The following is a 19044-nucleotide window of genomic DNA, read 5'->3' as shown; positions in this document are numbered from 1 at the left end:
AATTAAATTTGTATGGTAAAAATAATAATTATTAACACGCATTTTTCTAACTTATTTATATAAAAAAAATCAAAATATTTTATTACCTATTTTTATGAATTGTGATGTTTACCAAAATAAAGTTTTACAAAAATGTATTAAATTTACAGTTTTCATATTTAATACTCATACAAGTCATACTATTATCTTATAGCACACTTTGTACTTGCAATCACTTATTTTAATGTCACATAAATAATTGCATATTAAAAACAGGACAAATATTCAACACACAGTTTATAGGTTTAATCCCTTTCGCTTACTTCTTCGTTTATGATTTCATTGATTTAGAATTTTCGTCGTTTATATCACACAACATTTAATAACTTAATTATTGACAAATGTATCAGTATTAAAATAAATTATAAAATCATTTCGAGTTATACGTCGTTAACAATAAGGGACGACTAAACATTCTTAATTTTATTTCACACCTCGTTTGTGGACTAGGTAGTAATAAGTACGCACAACAATGTACGCTCTATTGTAAGTGTAATTAAATGATACTAAATGATCCACGTGAATGGTAAACCGACATTTAAATTTCACATACGTTTTATATATAGACTTAAGTGGACCGATTAAAATACATTGTACGGAACGAGTTAGTATTACAATTAATCACTCTGAATAATAATAATAATAAAAAAAAATCAAATTAATGATCATTATTATGCGAGATATTCGAATTTTTTTTTTAATTTTAATATAATACCATGCGTAGTACCTAAATGCGTGTCATTTATAATAAAATAATCGGACGCTGTTATATGTTTATTTTTTATTTTTTTTCGTTACATCAAAACAAAACCGTCTATGGTTTTTCAAGTCGCGTCCTTTGATTGGAAGGCTTATATAATATGAGTACCTACCGATAATAGCTAGGTAAATACTAGTGAAATAGAGTTTTAAAACACGCTAACAAAATAGAAACAAAGGTTTCAATCACAATGGACCGTGTTTGTATGCTTGTCGGGTGGCCAGTCCACAATCGATGTAAAACGATACGAAACCCAATAATGAAAAGGGTTTACGGCAGTGAGAGAGTAGAGTATAATCCGTAGATCGGTTTTGCGTGCACGAGGCCTTCATAATGTTGTTATTATTATAGCTCATCACTATGGTTATTGTACCGTTAACAACGTTTTGACGCTCAGATAGGCGGCGTCATCGACGGATTCCTGTCATCTATCGTTTTGTGTTCAAGTAATTATTAATCGACCAACATTTTGTTTGTAGTAATATCAAACTGCCCCTTGTGGTCACCTACTATCATCAGAATTCATACTTTATAGCCTATGTCATAGGACCGATGTCCCTACGATATGCATATCTGTGGTATCTAAAAATCCGTCGATAAAAACATAACTTTTTTTAGGTTTGGTTAGGATTACTAATACAATTATACACGTCTTATAAAAATCGCATTCGAATTAACAAATTTTCTTACATCGTTGATATTTCAACAATAATTTTATACTTAATTTAAAATCGAACAAAACATTTAAAATAACACGAGAAGCACCATCATAAAATATATTATTGTATGATGTGTTAACATTTTTCTTCGCGGTTTATTAAAGTGGCTACAGTAGATCATAAAAATGTTTTTTTATTTGTTTAATAATTCATTTTATTGAACCAAAGCCATATTATTATGAAAAAAAAACGACATACTATACAATATACCATAAAAATATTTTCATTGTTTATAAGAAACAAACAATAAATCTTTAAGACAAATAATAATTCTTTAAATATATTTAAACAAACAAATACCCCCTAAAATATGAACTCAAAATCATATTAGCCTCCCAATATATAAAAATATGAAATGAAATGACATTTAAATCGTGAGTGGTATTTCATTGTAAATATAATGTTGTAATACTTTGTTGTTAACTATTGTATAAATAATATTTTGATCTCAATTCGCATTTAGAAGACTTTTGTTTTAAAATTTTATAATTTCACCATAATCTTATATAGCTTAAGCTTATGTTTCAATTCAATAATTTAAAGTTTATTATGATAAGTATTAAGTGAACAAATGTACTTGATCGTTATAAGAACTGTGCAGTGTTAAACAAAATACCAATATGAATTATTAGTAGCTCAAGTTCAAAAACAAAAATATATTAAACGGAAAAAGATATATTTTATTCTTATATTTTGAATACATTTCCTTTTGACATACTCTTTAATTAACAATAATAACTTTGATGTATGGTACCACAGTGTAATACTGATATTCATTATAATAAAATTGTATTTCCAAGTTGATTTATTGCTATGTTTTTAGTTGAAAATTTCTTCTTATATTCTTTTAAAGTTAAAGTTTTTTCATCTTTTTATATTTAAACAGTTTCTATTTTATAGAAATATATTTTATATGAATTTTGATTAATAATTATGTCTAAATTAAAAACATTTTACTCTAAAATATTAACCTGATGCTGTAAAACTATGTTAATTTTGTGATTTATTTGATATTTACCTACATATCTTATATATGTATTTGAGTAAGTTATATTTATTTAAGTTGTTATAATATTATATGATATTATAATTTGTAGTTTAATGAGTGTACCACAGAAATATATTATAAAAATAATTAAGCTATTTTAATTTAGGTAAATAAATTATTTACTTGAAACTAAAATGTATCCAAGCCAATCATTTTTGTACTATAAATTAAATCGAACAACAAATAAAAAAATATAACTAAATGTTGATTACCATAATCTAACATTGTAAAAATTATGTTTTAAAATATAAAAAATATTATAAACTATCATAAAGTAAAAAAACAAAAATTGGTAAAATATGACAATCATATAACATCTCACCGAATTACAAAATCCCCCGTGCCGTTTAACGAATGTTGACCATTCGTTTTTCGATTATCTTTTAGGCAGTCTATTCTCGCCTGCTGTATTTCCCGAGCCGTTTTCAATCGTATTAAATAACGAGCTCAGTTTTCTGATAGGTATACCCGATAATACCTTTGCGCCCATTCTCCTCATTGTCTTCCTCATTCCCTCAATATATTGGATTAAAACCATTTCATTGTCGCACATACGCCCCGTCGATTTTTGTAACGACAAAGATAAGGAAAAAAAACGTATTAATTTCGCAGACGTGAAAAATAAGAGAGTATGAAATGGTAAATTGACGACAGTCCAAGAAATAGAAAAGTAAATAAAACGAATGCATTAGTAACCGCTCTAGACTATTTCGCGCAAGCTATTTACAACCTGATAATAAAAAGTGATAACGAACGTTTCCACTACAATGGTATACCAGCAAACTAGTGAAAACCAAGTGACTAGTAGCCAGCGGGATATTGCATTTATTGATATTTTTGATTTTCTAGAATCTACTAAACGTGTAATAATAGAAATTCCAAAGAAAAGCAAAAACATCGTTTTAAATATATATAGATTAATACGCCTTATCGATTTGTTATATTTTATTGTATACATCAGATTTTTAGTAAATTTTCTTAATATATAAAAAAATATATAAATTATTAATCGTAGTGAGACAAAAAAAGTAAGAGATCATCAGGACACTCAATAGTTTGCTCAATGCATTTGTATGTTTGAAATCATACAATAAAAAATGGAGACAACGAATCTTAAGCAGAAAAAAACTGTTTAAACTCATTATGATTTCAAACTAGATAATTGTTGATGAAGTAACTTCTAGAGCCTCGTTGCATTAGGTAATGAAACACTCTCCACTAACTGTGTACATAGAAAAAAACCCATGTCATTCTTAATAGCATCAGTTGTTGTTTTTTTTGTTACTTGTACGTGTGATAGTAGTTTATGTCGTATGTCGTACAAATAACCTATTATAAATGTTGCTATTAAGAACGTTAGAGGTTACATGAAAGATTTAAATGATATAAAATAAATCAATAACTATAACAATTAACAAAGTTTTTAATAATTATGATTCTGTCGATTCGAAACATATTTTTAATGTACACATATTTGTAAAAACAGTTGAGTTACTAAGAAAAAGTAAAAATTAATAAATTTGATGTTTAGTTATAAAAGTATGAAACTGTAGATGGACATTATAAGTTTGCCATAATTGGAAACCGTCAAACAAAATAAAATTAAGAGAAGATTGATTACGGTCGTATCTAGAAAAATAAATTACTTTCAAATAAATATATATTTCTAAAAACAGCGAAACATACAAACAAATATTAAGATGATTAAGCACACATCCGATACATTAACCTGTAGTTAATTTTAATATAATAATATTTATGTAAGCACTTTTATAAAACATCTTTAAAATAAAATACGAATGATGTGTATGTTGTTCAATTAATGAACATTTAAATCAAATTATTAAATTTTTGTAAAAAAAATAAATTAATTAATAAACAAGAAATAAATACTACTTTATTTGCATAACCAACTATTAAATATAAAAATTAATTTATCATAATATTATATTGAGTTTTAACTAGTTTGATACAACTGAAGATTTTACATCAAATACAATATTAGTTTTACGTATCCCAGAAGTATTGTCCTTATCGATATAAACTGCATCTTTATTTTTCTGAATGTTTTTTTTCTTTTATTCTTCTACTCGTCTATCTACCTATATGGATTTATTTTTATTGCGGCCTTGTTAAAGGTTCGATCCACTAGCAATCTTGTTCGGTCTAAAAGTCACAAGTAATGTATAGTTTTCGTTTTGTTATCTATGTAGGAATAGAACTTATCTAGATGAATAACAATACACACGAATGAATAAAATGTAAAAAATTTAGTGTATTTTTCTCAAGAGATATAAATACGAGTTATATAAGATATGAAAAAACTTTGACTATCTTGTGATCTTATCTGTTCAATGTTTATTTTCAGATATTTGTTTATTGTTTTATAAGTTGACTAATTAAATTTTTAAATAAATTTATTTTAAAATACAGTGTTACAATACTAATATTAAAATACCAAAAACCATGATAAGAATAAAACTACATGTTTATTATATATTTTGTAAATTATTATTCAATTAAACATGTTTTATAAATAGTGTATTTATTTGTTTTTCAAATAATATCATACTTTTAAGTTATACAATGAAATATTATTTCTGAAGTAGTTTTGAATAATGATGGATGAGCGTTGTAGAAGAATTCACAATATTATACCCAGTTGCGAAAAACACAAAAATTATATGATCGGATAAGGCTAAATTCTACTTAAAAAAGACACAATACACCTCGTAGTTTCAATATATAATAAGTAATTTGTTATATGATTGTTGGGATAAATTAATTGTTATTTAGAAGTTCTAAAAGAACAACCGGAAATACTTAATAAGCAAAATACAAATCGTTGGTATTTATATAATATTTTATTACTAATGCAAAACATTTAAGATTTTGAGCAAAACGATAAATATATTGATTTTATAATGATGTGTATATTGTGCATCTATTATATGCAAATTCATTTATGATAGAAAACAATTATATGAATTATAAATTTGAGAATAGTTTCTTATCTAATATACATCTTAGAAAACAAAAGTAATAAATTCTTAGTACATTTTAAAATAATCAGGGATTACTAAAAACAAGAGGATAGAAGAAAACCACTCTGCTGGGCAATATGAGTCGAGTAACTTCTTCATTGAGTAAACTATGTAATGGATGTGCTAAATTTTAATTAAATGATAAATCTTTATAGGTATACAATAAAAAATGGTTCTAAGTTAAGATGATCCATATTTTTAATTTTTAGTGACTAAGATTACTAAACAATTATTTTGATTATAATTTAAAAATTTTGATAAATGACATATCTTTATTAGTTTTTTCCCAATTAAATTTAAAATGTACTGATCATTTTCTATTTTGGTTTCCTAAAAGTACAAACTAGATGCAATATAAAAAAATCATCCATGGAAGTTTAAGTTCATTACATTATTTTTTACTAAAAAGAATATTTTTAGACACAAAAATATATATAAATATGAAATAAATATATTCATCGCTACGTTTTGAATCTAAAACCACCTCTGATTTAAATCCTTTATCGTCATATAAAATGTGATCTATAATTGAATTCAAATTTAACATATTCATTATAATTAACTATTCGATGGTAATAATGTACAGTAAACGTCTACATGAGACCTAACTAAAACTATAGCAAAGCGGTTAGCTACTTGACGTCTTTTTAATCAATGAAATACATAATTATTAGATTATTTTCTTTCTACGATTATCAAATGTGATTATGTATAGTTAAATTTTATAAAAATAGTGTGTTGAAATATTAATTTAGCTGTTTAATATTTTATTCAAAAATAAAAAACATACGAGTGTTTAGTTACTCGAGGCTAATAGTTAAGGAATTAAATATAATTTTACGGAAATAAATTAATCAAATAATTATGTTCAAAGTTATATTTTTACCCATGTTTCATTTGTTTTAATGACCTTGTTATAGTTTATAATTTGCTTACAAATATATTTTCTATGTATAAATAAATTATATTTTAAATTTAACCTTTAAATAGGGTTAAAACTACCTAATAAAAATATGTTAATAAATAGTTCAGTTACTTAATGAAATGATATATTTTGATCTATTATAATTTAGTTTTTTTTTTTTAAGTTTTCGAATTATTATATTATTACATTAATATTACAATTAATATTATACAATAATTATTAGTTATTATATTATATGCATATTAAAATACATTTAAATACATTTAAAAATAATTGTACTTTTTTTAATTTTACTCCGGTTGTAAGTCGACGATTTTTAATTAGGCGTTTAATTTTCAGTAAAAGTAATTAAGTATATTGAGAAAGAAATAAACTTTAACAATTTTTTTTTTCATTTAAAAAATTTAAAAGACGCCTATTATATTGATAATTTACATTGAACCATGCAAAAAAATACAGTTATCGTTTGAAGTTTTATAAGTTTTTTTAAAAACTTTTTTTGTTCTACAAACTGGCTTTTTTTCAGTATTTCTCATATTTTTATTCACTTGGAAGTTATGAAAATTATAACCATATTCATCAAAGGATCTTAAAATTTAATTTTATTATCTTAACTCAATTACTCATCCAGCTTCCATTGAATCGCCTTAATTAAAACAACATTTTTAATTAAAAATCTGAACCTATGATATATTAGTAGATAATGTATCATAATATATTTATACTAGCATTTCGATTGAATTTTTTTAAATTTAAATATTTACAATTTAGATAAACTTTTAAAAATAACAACAATTTTTTTTAAAAAGGGTACCAAAATCATTTTATGACACGTTTTTTCATATCATATTATCATAATATTTTATGCATGATCTATACATGCTTATACTTTTACACTTTTTATTTACGTTGTATTCACAATAATCGAAGAAAATTATTCAACTGGTACATATATCTAAAAATATATATTATTTAAATAGTAAATTTAATATTTAATATTTTTTAGGGATAACTTTATCCTTTAACTAAAATCCTAATCCTTATTTTCCAATAATACAAAAATTGAGATCAATCAACTCGTAGAAGTAATTTTATTTCTAAACCCATTAACATAATTAAAAATACGAAGAAAAAAAGTGTTCAAGAATGTATGTCATAAGTGCACCAGAATATAGTTATATGAATATAAAAAACATTTTTTTTATCCTATTGTACAGTTATGTTTGTAGAAATATATTAAAAAATAATGTTTTGACCCTAAAAAAGTACGTAAGGTACGATAAGTAAATATAATATATAAAATCATTGTTATTATTATTTATTATTATTATTATTTTTATTACTACTCTATATTATCTAATATTATTTCTTATAGACCGAGCTGATAATTTAAAAACATTATAAAAAATTATAATATAAATAATGTCCATATTATAGTCATTTCAATAAATTACAATGCTTATTATATTCGATATCAATCCACTAGTTGATCTTTAAAAATGCATATTAATGCTAATTTAAAAATGTATTTTACAAATATTTTTAAAACAATTTAATGTATTTTATAAATAGCTTAATCAAGGCCTTAGATGTCCTACATAGTAATTGTACAGTCAAATAGTGGTGTAAAAGGTAAATACAAATGACCACCCTTTTAACCCTCTTGACAAAAGTTTCAAGATGTTTGTCAACATACCGGCCGTGCTAGTAGCACGTAATAGGTAGTACACGGTTAGAATGTTTTACTTAACGGCCATTCCAAACAAGCAGTAGTAGAATTACGAGTATTTGAAACACGGTTACTCCATAATACTTATTTACTAAATACCTGGAATTAAAATATTTAAAAGCCGTTTTAAGTTTTTTATACTATAAAAAAAATATATAAATAAAACATATTTTCTTGTAAGATACTAACTTCCTAAGCTAATATTCAAAAACCTTTTTACTTTAACCCACACTTACAAAAAGTAAGTGTTAAATCCTAAAAAGTGAAATAAAAAATAAACTAAGCATAATGTATTTTTTATGTCATATACTAAAGGTGTATACAGCTCTATTTTAATTGTTGTCAGTGATTATATGTGATCCAATAAAGTGAATATATATATTTATGCATTTCTTATCATAATATTTAGATAGTTTATCACAGCGATATTAGTATATATATATGAAATAATTTAATAAATAATAATAATTATGGAATCTGTAGAAATAAATTCACACATCCTAACGAAAAATTTCAAAACTTGTGATTGTAGTCGTATCAGTTTTTATTTTATTTTTTTCTAGTCGATGCTTGTCAGTTCAGTCGAGCTTGCCTGGTTACAAAATGGCCTATATAATGTTGCTACAGTAAGTGTCGACCATTAAAGTGAACTTAAAATGTTATTTTTCGTTAGCATTCGGTTTTTTTACAGGCTGGCTGGTTGTTTTTCGATCGTAAAGCCCGCCATCGCATCATCGGCGTATAGACGCGAGGGGCAGCAGTGCGAAGAGACACGTTTGGAAATGGTTTTGTTTTTCCCGATTGTTACAGTCGTAGGTCAAAAACAATTATACGTGTGCGGAAGATAAAATGCTAATATTTTAACGACTTGAGCTACACCTATAATAGGCTGGTTATTGCCGGCGTCTACGACCGCACTCTGAAATTGCCATTTTTATGCGCTTCTGTCACCATATATTAACCTATACGTGCATAAGATACATAATGCATACATACGCACCAACACACACACATCAGATGTATACACACGAACATTTGTATTGAGCATTTAATAAAAAAATAGCACTTTTTTCGTGCTTTAATCTCGTCGTTGAGAGCTTGATTGGTACGATTCGTCTGGTATCCAAATGGTGCAGAATAAATAAAACATAATTTGTTTGTTCAAATTATATACATATACTGTAATGAACGTTTTACTTCTTTGAAATATTTTTATAATGATTATGATTATAATAATCAACTATTATAAAAACCTCGAAAATAAGTTTTTGAATAATTCAATAAAAAATGTAAATTAATTTAACTTAACACAAATTAATTAAATTGTATATACTTACTCACAGAAAAAAAGTCTAATTGTGATTAATTTTTTTTTTTTTTGACAATATGAATAAGTGAATAACAGTTTTGGTATTTATTTTTTTTAATTGGAAAATGTATATGGAATTCAATATACTTTATTATTAACACTAACAGATTAAGCTTAAAAAAAAAAACAAATCTTCTATCTATCGTTTCTTATTAGCATTGTATAGTTAACTATGGGTAATATAAAAAATATATATAGTATCATTTTCAATACATTTTTAAATAAATAGTAAAATTTTAATTGAACAATTACTTTAAATACTCGTAATTTAATTTAGTTTAATTTTCTACCAAAACCTTTAAATTATATTGTCTACAGTTTAACTAGAACAATGGAAAATGCATATTTATGAACTCTATTTTACTATAGTTGAATTAAATTTTAAATTTTAAAATTTGTCGCTATTAATGAAATATGTACTGCACAAAAAAGGCTCTTTTGACTAGCTGGAAGAAAAAAGTTGTATTAAAATGTGTTGGATTTAAACTTAAGCTGTCCTCGACCGTTAATAATATGTTTGAATATCTAATTAATTCTACACTAGAAATTTTGTATATAGTAATGTAATTTAATTATGATTTTTAATTTTTATGTGTAAAAAACTGTTTATCAAAAATAATTTATTATAATTTTTTTACTTTCACTCAGATTTTAATCATTCGTTTTTATAATAATGAAATTATACTCATTTAAATATGCATATTTTTTCAAACAAAATATTTTAATGTTAACCGTTACACACAATACTTTTTACATAAACCGCACACAATTAGTTTGATTTATGTCAAACAATAAGTAATTAATATTATATGAATTTTCGACGTTTTATGAAATTATTTAGTTAACAAAAGGTACCTATAATATAAATTTAACATATCTATAAATATGAACCATATTATTTGATTTTTAAAAATGAATTCATAGTTAATACATTTGATATAATGTAATTTGATTTACCATACATAAACTCTTTTTTACTCGTTTTAGTTGCATGGCTTACATTTGTTTTACTATTCCAAAGTATAAACAGATAATATTTTTTACTACACACAATATATTATTAACCATTATAATGTTATATTATACAGGATATGACATAGAGTTTTCCAGTATATACAATTTAAGTGTGTTTTTAGTTTGTGTGAATGAATTAATTGTATTATTTAACATAATATTTAATAACGCGCTATAATTGCTAATAATATGATTAATATGTATCTATAATACCAAAAATATCAATAAGCTCCGAATTGCAAAACATTTTTATTTTTAATAAATACTTATTTTTTACCCGAAAAAAATTTAACCATTGCATACCCTCTAAGTATGTTAAAGAGATATTTAAAAAAAAAAAACTATATTTCATACTATAATTTATTTATTTAAATATAATTATTGTCGTTCTATTTTTAAATAGATTTTTTTCATATTTTATATTGACAATTAACATGTTCATATACGGTGAATTGTTAAATATTTTGTATTTATAATATTATCATATTATACTTTAACTATAGTTTCATTTTCACGATTTAGCATTTACCATTGAATCATTAAATAATATATAATATCTATAATGTCAATTTTATTGCACAATTTTTTTTAAATAAATATTTACTATGAACATAATATTATATGACACAATAATATTCTAAAGACTACTATTGAATAATATTTTTTTAGATTTTCAGAAATTTAATAATTTCAAAATTTCTGCAATAAAAATCTAAAAAATTACAATTTAATTTAAAATTAATTCAATTTAAATATTTTTAAATGACATATAAATACAATGATTTAATGAACTTTTAGTTTGTATAAAAAAATAATTTTTACTTAGAAAAATGTACCTACATAATATTTCCAGAAAATATTTTATTTTTTGTTTAAATACTAAAAAGGAGATATTAATTTTTTTTGAATTTAATATTTTTATCTGGTATGTATTCTTTTTATTATATTACATTTTTAGAATTTTTTCAAGAAATCCTATTAAAAATGTATTAATTCTAAATGGATTTTTACAGAAATGTATTCAAATAATATGGTGTAAAATAAGAATCTAGACGGACTTTTATAAAAAAAAGTTGCGATTACATTTTTATATGTACATGAGCGTTTAATATTTTTCTATTACGTGACGTACCTATACTATATATAATCAATGGTATACATACATTTCATACATTACTCAATAGATTAATTAATAGTGTGAAAAATAAAAAATAGTAGGTACCTCTCTTGTACGAGTGGGTCACTACAACGGATGTGTTAAATTTAAATCTATTTGTATATTATTACACATAAAACTCTAAGCAAAGACTGTCCGATAGCCTAATCACTAAATGCATTTTATAATATCATCTTTTTTTTTAATATTGCTAAGTAAAGTAATTTATTTTACTATTAATATTAAAATAGATTGATTTAATTTTAGCCGAAAATGTTGCATTTATTATATATTATTATACATTTTTAACTATAAAATAATAATAATAAATATAATTTATACTTTATTTTATTATTGTTATTATCTTTTGAATCAACATCACCTTACCTAAAAACAGTGTGAATGGGTTCATGGTAGGTAATATTTCAAAATTATTCTATATTTTTGAAAATTGTATTGCGTTATAAACTAAAATTTACAGTAAACTTAAAAGTTTTAAGTCCTCACAAGAAATGTTTTTAAATTATAACAAAATAATAAACATCGATATTCATCATTTAAATAATATGTAATTTCGTCCAAATTTTAACTTAAAATATCTATAAAAAATAATTGTTTTTATATATTTTTTAGATTTATTAATTTCAGTATAAACGTCTCAACTACAGAGTACCGCTCGCAGACCCAGAGTCTAGTCTCCTCTACATTTTAAATTTTTATTTAAATCAGTTAGGCTTAGGTTTCTGTTTTGCTTTTTTCAATTATCACCTTATAATAAAAATATTGAATTTTATAATATAAAAAATAGTTTATATTTAATAGATCAGTGGTTTAAACTTTAAAGGAAAATCATTATGAGACACTCATGTAAAAGTTATTTCAGTTACCTATTATTTATTTAGTGAAATTATTAAAATTTAATTATAAATATGATAACAAATCTACTTTCATTATAGTTTATGACAGTTGGACTTAAGAGGTTTCACTTAGTGAATTAATGATTTTTAAAGTTTAAAATAACTTTAAAAAATATGTAATTACTTTATTCCTAAATAAAAGCCGCTTTTTACACTTTTTAAAAAAATTTTATCACTTTTCCACTTTCCACTAAAACATAATCAGTATTAGTACAGTATGTCATATGTATAGTTAAGAAATTGATTTATAAATAATAATGACTTGGTGGTAGTTGGTTAAAAAAAACCTATTATACTCTTACACACGACCACCTGCAATGTAGTTACGGCATTGAGTATGAAATACTTATGAGAAATCTTGTTTTAAAATTTCTAAATCTTTATAATAGAAAAAAACTTTTTATAACTACAAAATAGTTTGAAAATGTTTGTAATTTTGATAAACTTCATCAAAATTCTAACTTAACATAAATATTAAAAAAAAATGTTTTCAACGTATTTTAAATATTTTTATACAGATGAAAAAACAACTTATGTAGAATCTTGTATTCAGTTTTTAAGAATTTTGACACAGTGAATTATTTGAAGAGTTAGTTGTAAATTAATTTATTTTCTGCTTTTTTTGCTCTGTAAATTGCATTATTATACAATAAAAACACAGTCGATATACACAATACAGCACCAGCATAGACCGAAAAACATTAATAATAACTAATTGACACGACCAACGGAGTAGATGACAATAAGTTGATAACGACCGTATAAGTTTATCAAAGTTATCACCATACTATAACAGCTAGTAAGCCGCATTAAGATTCCGATTCAGTTATCATCCCATATGGTGACTAGTGAGTATTTCATAATATTTTACCATCGTAGAGAAACAATAAAAAATTACAAATTATTATTTTATATCATTTCAATATATAATATAATAATGGTCTAATAGTAATAATAGTACATAATATATATTATTAAATCTTTTAATCAAATTGTTAACTGAATTAACTGAATATTCTAATTAATTAAAAAAAACTCGGAAATATACCTAGTGTTATAAAATAACTAAAAAACGAAAAAAAAATCGTTTGATGATCAATTATCCTGACGATCAATTATTGTATTCGAGATCAATTTTTCGCGACCAATTCACCGCGATCAGTTTTGAATCATATTATTAAGTATAAAAGTATACTTTATATAATATAATATGGTTAAATTTTTTCTAAAATATAAACATTATTTGGTATTAACTGTATTAATCAATTGTACACATTTTAAGTAAGCACGAGGAAAGTAAACTATTATTTGTGTAGTGAAATATGTTCGAATGCTTTGTAATCTTCTATTTGAAGAAGAAGATTTTGATTTTAAAATATATATTACTAAATATAAAAATTACTAAATTAAAGTTTCACAGAATGCATTCTAGAAAAAATGTCTAATAATATGATTTATATTAAGTAGGTACCTACCTAATTAATATGCAGTTGCATGTTATACATTATTATTATGAGCACATTTAATTATTGCATTGGACTTAATAGTTTAACAGTTATATGATTAAATACTATTATAAAATAGTGATAATTATATTATATTTATTAATTTCAAATCTTATATCATATCGCTTGTGTGAATACTTCCAACGGTTTTTAAATTATAGTATGATTTAGCGGGATTAAGTCTCACTTTAATAATATAATATATTCTAAGATTGTCCAACTTTTAAAATAAGATTTATGAAACTAACGTTAATTATTATGGGAAAACATAATAACTAAAATTTATGTACTTTAATAAGTCACTTGTCGGTTTACTTTCTTGACACTGAACCGTTTTCTCTGAACAATGAAAAATGTTAGTTCTCCGGAACAGAATATAGTAGTTCGGGGAGGAGAAGTTTAAACATATATCGCCATGTATATATACTATTTTCTATGTAAGAACTTTTCTACCGACAAAGACATTTTTAATTAAATAAATCTCTTTGATTATTTATTTTTTTTTTTTTTATTGTTTATTCAGACGAACTTGCTGTTATTTTCGACAGAATATACGATGTCATTTACTGAAAAAACAAAACAAAACGAACGCAGCTAACGGGTTCACACTACGTTTATTGGCTGTTTTTTTTTTACATATTATACGATACATTCGTAATATTATATAATATTATTTTAAAGGTATTTATTGTGATACGTTTTTAAATTATTTTAGGTAAATATATACGATGTTATGACGGCGCCGCGGAAGTATTGCGAATAAAGCTGTTCCCGCGGCGTCGTCGGTTATAACCTGGATAAAAAAAAGAAAAAGTAAATATATGATGTACGCGACAACCACAATCTACAAGTGATGCACAACGCTGAACGCGACGACGATGTCTTGTGCGTATAAATTATATAGTCGGGGCCGGAACTATAGCATATTTTTTACCCGGGGCAAAATATAAAATTAGCGCCCTCTCATAATTCAGCCCTTCCCCTCTATATTATGCCGCTGTTATTTGGTAATTTAGCGCCTTCCAGACCAAGACTTCCGGGGAAATTGCCTTATTTCGTCACCCCCTCCCCCTAGTCCGGCACTGAATATACTATATAGTATAATATACGATATTTTTTATTTTATTATTCGATCTCAAATAGTTAGTTTTTCCATAGAGTCATATATTATAATAATATATAGCAGTTGTAATATACCTAATATACTCGATATCATATAAAATAATAATTGGCGGTAAAATGAGCGCGACGTTCCGACGTATTGTATAGGTAGGATATGTCCAACGGAAAATTCAAAAAAAAAAAAAAATATTCGAAGCAATAAACACCAATAGGTTTAATTCAATGATATTGTACAGATACATAAAGCGGGTAAAACAGCTTTGGTGCAGCGGACGTACCTGATGACATTTGCGAGACGATCGCGACGGTGGCGGCTACGAACGCGATGCAAGCGACTCGGTGGTACGGCATGGTCGGCGCGCGCGACACTGTCGTCAACCGCGTGCTGACACCGGCGACGGCGGCGGTTGCTGAGTTTACAGGTAAAACCCGATGGTCGGCGTGCGCATGCACGCGGGTTTCTGCCGGCGCGCGGCAGTCGAACGTTTGCGGCCGGAAAACGTGTCCGGACACGCCCACAGCATTCCGCGTGCTAGAGATGTCCGTCCGTCCGACGTGAGCAATACGAAAATGAGATGCCGCGTGCAAATTCCCGAGTATCGAATTTTTTTTTTTTCGACGACGAGACACGAAACTGTCATAGAATGGCAGGTACCTCCTATAAATGAGAATATTATGTCACGTGTTAAAAATGATACTACGACTACACGACCTCCGGTGTCGTATTTTTGGAGGGGGGTGTCCTCCGTGTCTGGAAACCATCCTATTTGAAAAAAATAATAGACCAACATATTAATACATTTTATCACTCTCGCCTATCAAAATACTTACATCCAAACCGCAAAAGTGAAATTATTAGATTTTATTAGATCCGACGCCGGGCAACATGTTTAACTAGGTAAATTTTAAGCTAAGTTTACAATTTATCTGCAATATCCAGGAATTATTCCAATTTCGCCAGATCGTGAAGGGATATTTTGGACACCGCTTGAAAAATCACCTATAATATGCTACCGAGGGCCCAACAAGAGTAGGGGTTATTGGACCTGGATTACAAGGGTACGGCCATTTTAAAGGCCCGTTAAAATTAATTTTTAATCTTTTAAATGTTGATTTATAAATTTATTTATCTAAAGTTAATTTTATTTATATATTTAATAATATGATAAATGTAATATATTTGATTTGATTTAATGTGTAAGTATAAAAACTATTAAAATGTTAAAAATAGATATGATATATACCTAATAAATTTTGTTTCATTATTATTATTATTATTGTTTTTGTTGAATAAACAATATATTATACCTTTTATACGATCGTAATTTTTAATTAATTGCTTATATAGGGCCAAATCTTGAAGATTATGAAAATCAGAATATTCGAATATTCAATATTTGAACAATATCTTCACTTATTTTAAAGAATTTATACATTAATTAATTGGTGGAATTCCATCAAATATAATCAAATATACCTATTTTGTGAATAATGAAAATGCCAAATTTGAACACGGTTTTTTTATATGTATACATATCAAAGCGCTGTATCGGTTTATTTGTATAAGATAATTAAAACCGTGTACCTAAAGTCTTTGTGCTAGCTATGCAAGTTAATCAGAAACCAAATGTCTGGGGGCCTTTTATCAAAGGATTTTCATTGTGAGAACTAATATTGTGCATGACAATGAAGAACGACATTTCAAGAGAAATGCGTTTTAGTGCGCGTTTGATATTCCATAGATAATTTTATGTAATATTAATATCACATATATAATATAAATTTTAAAATTTAAAGTCACATCACATATAATAATTTGAATAGGTATATTATTAAAAATGAAATCATAGTAAGGTCCATTGTTATAACAAAACCTTTGTAGTTAAATTATTATTTTTAAAATCAGAATTGTTACGTTGTTGGTAGGTATCGTTGTTTACTATATAGTTATCAGTATACGGAGAATAAGCGATGAAACGAATATGTAGTAAGCTGAAGGATTATATTATTATAACAAATGTTGTTAAGTAATCAAAATATAGTTGATTATAAATATAGTATTATTATTAATAGTATATTTATTTATTATAAAATGGGATTCCGTGGTAATATAGAATGAATGGTAAAATAACATACGTGTCTAATCGTCTAGGTCTAGGATATATATTATATTGTAAATTGTAATACTAAAATATAAATAATATAATGGTGTTTCACGTTTCAAGTAAGTTAAAATTTTTAAAAATGTGCAGTTAAATTATTATGATTTATTGATTAATAAATAAACATCAGATTAGACTTTTTAAATATCACGTAAAATTATAAACTTTTTATATTAATATCTTGTAGGTACCTACTTTCATACATTTATTATTATATAAATACGGTATAATCAAAAAGTTTTAAGTTTAAATAATAAATGTATTTTGTTGATAATGATAGGTTTTCATTAAATTGCGTTGAAATATTATCGATTTGTACCAAAATCAAAAACACCGCTGTGAATGATTATACCTAATAATATTATGAAACTATACACATTATTTATATTTTAGTTTGCAAATTGTGTTTTTCGTGTTACAAATAAACAATAAATACAACAATAGTTACATCGATTGAATTTTTTTTAAATTAAATACCAAAGTTTTATATTACTTGAAAAAAAAAAGAAACAATTACATACGTCCGTCTTAAACAGTTTTCGCTATACATAAGGAAGTACCTATGTGACAGATTTAAAATAGAATATGTTTGTTTGAATATAAGTTTGTGTTTATTTAACAACTGTAACTTTAATGCTTAAGTTTAAAATTCATTTAGAAATGTATTTATTTATTAAGTTCTATTTTGTTTAACGACTTTTAATACATTGAATATTGGCTTATAAAGAACTAATAAATTTAGGTGTTTAACTTGTTTTAAGGTCAATGTACTTAGGTATATTTGTTTGCTATCATGTAACGAATTAAATTATACACATTTATTTTAAACTAAATATATTTAGCTTAAGATTGATTTAAATCGCCAATACATTTTTAAGCTAATGCAGTAATGCCCTTAGATTGATCGCATCTAAAAATCTCAAAAATAATAAATTCAAAGTAGTTTCAATCAAAATGTTAGGTAGGCACTAGCCGAAACAATATAAGGATAACGGTCTAATCTAATATAAAAAAAAAGATCATTTGAAGTCATTAGATTTAGATATTATAATAAAAATAATTGAAAATGTCTGGTTTATACATCCTTTACCTAATTTACAACAATCATGAGTCATATACACCTAATATGTAATACATATATTATAATAAATAATATTGTTTGCATACTATTATTACATTTTCACTATGTCACATCTTGATTAGATTCTGCCGTAAAAATTTATCTGACGTCTCCAAATCATAGGCTTATTATTATTTTAAACGTATTATGTTGGAATTATTGGAATCATTAATCTTCTCCGACAATTGTCATTTATTGACAAACTAATAGACAATAATATAATAAGTTTTTATAAGCTCTTACGTATTTTATACCTATCGAATTACCGCATTCACCGATGCTATTTTATCAATGGTATTAATTATTATGTATTTGCTATAATTATTAAAACAAAAATGTCACGCTGCCATTGAATAGGATGATTCTTTAATCCATTCGTTTATAACATTAATTAAATCAAATTGTTTAAACTATT

The 19044-nt window shown here is 24.9% G+C and overlaps 1 protein-coding gene across 1 annotated transcript in view; it reads right to left on the bottom strand.

Moving 5' to 3' along the window:
• The window catches only part of LOC132920054 (lachesin-like), a 118130-nt gene extending 102358 nt beyond the window's left edge, over positions 1 to 15772 (bottom strand). Inside the window, exon 1 of the mRNA XM_060982099.1 lies at positions 15626 to 15772. Within this exon, the coding sequence (XP_060838082.1) occupies positions 15626 to 15698 (73 nt within the window). The 5' untranslated portion in view covers positions 15699 to 15772. The remainder of the gene's footprint in view (positions 1 to 15625) is intronic.
• Positions 15773 to 19044: the final 3272 nt, after the last annotated feature.

The sequence above is a fragment of the Rhopalosiphum padi genome, chromosome 2 (assembly GCF_020882245.1).
Source record: "Rhopalosiphum padi isolate XX-2018 chromosome 2, ASM2088224v1, whole genome shotgun sequence".
Taxonomy (NCBI): Eukaryota; Metazoa; Arthropoda; class Insecta; order Hemiptera; family Aphididae; genus Rhopalosiphum; species Rhopalosiphum padi.
The sequence above is the reverse complement of the archived record's forward strand: the minus strand, read 5'-3'. Positions and strand labels throughout refer to the sequence as shown.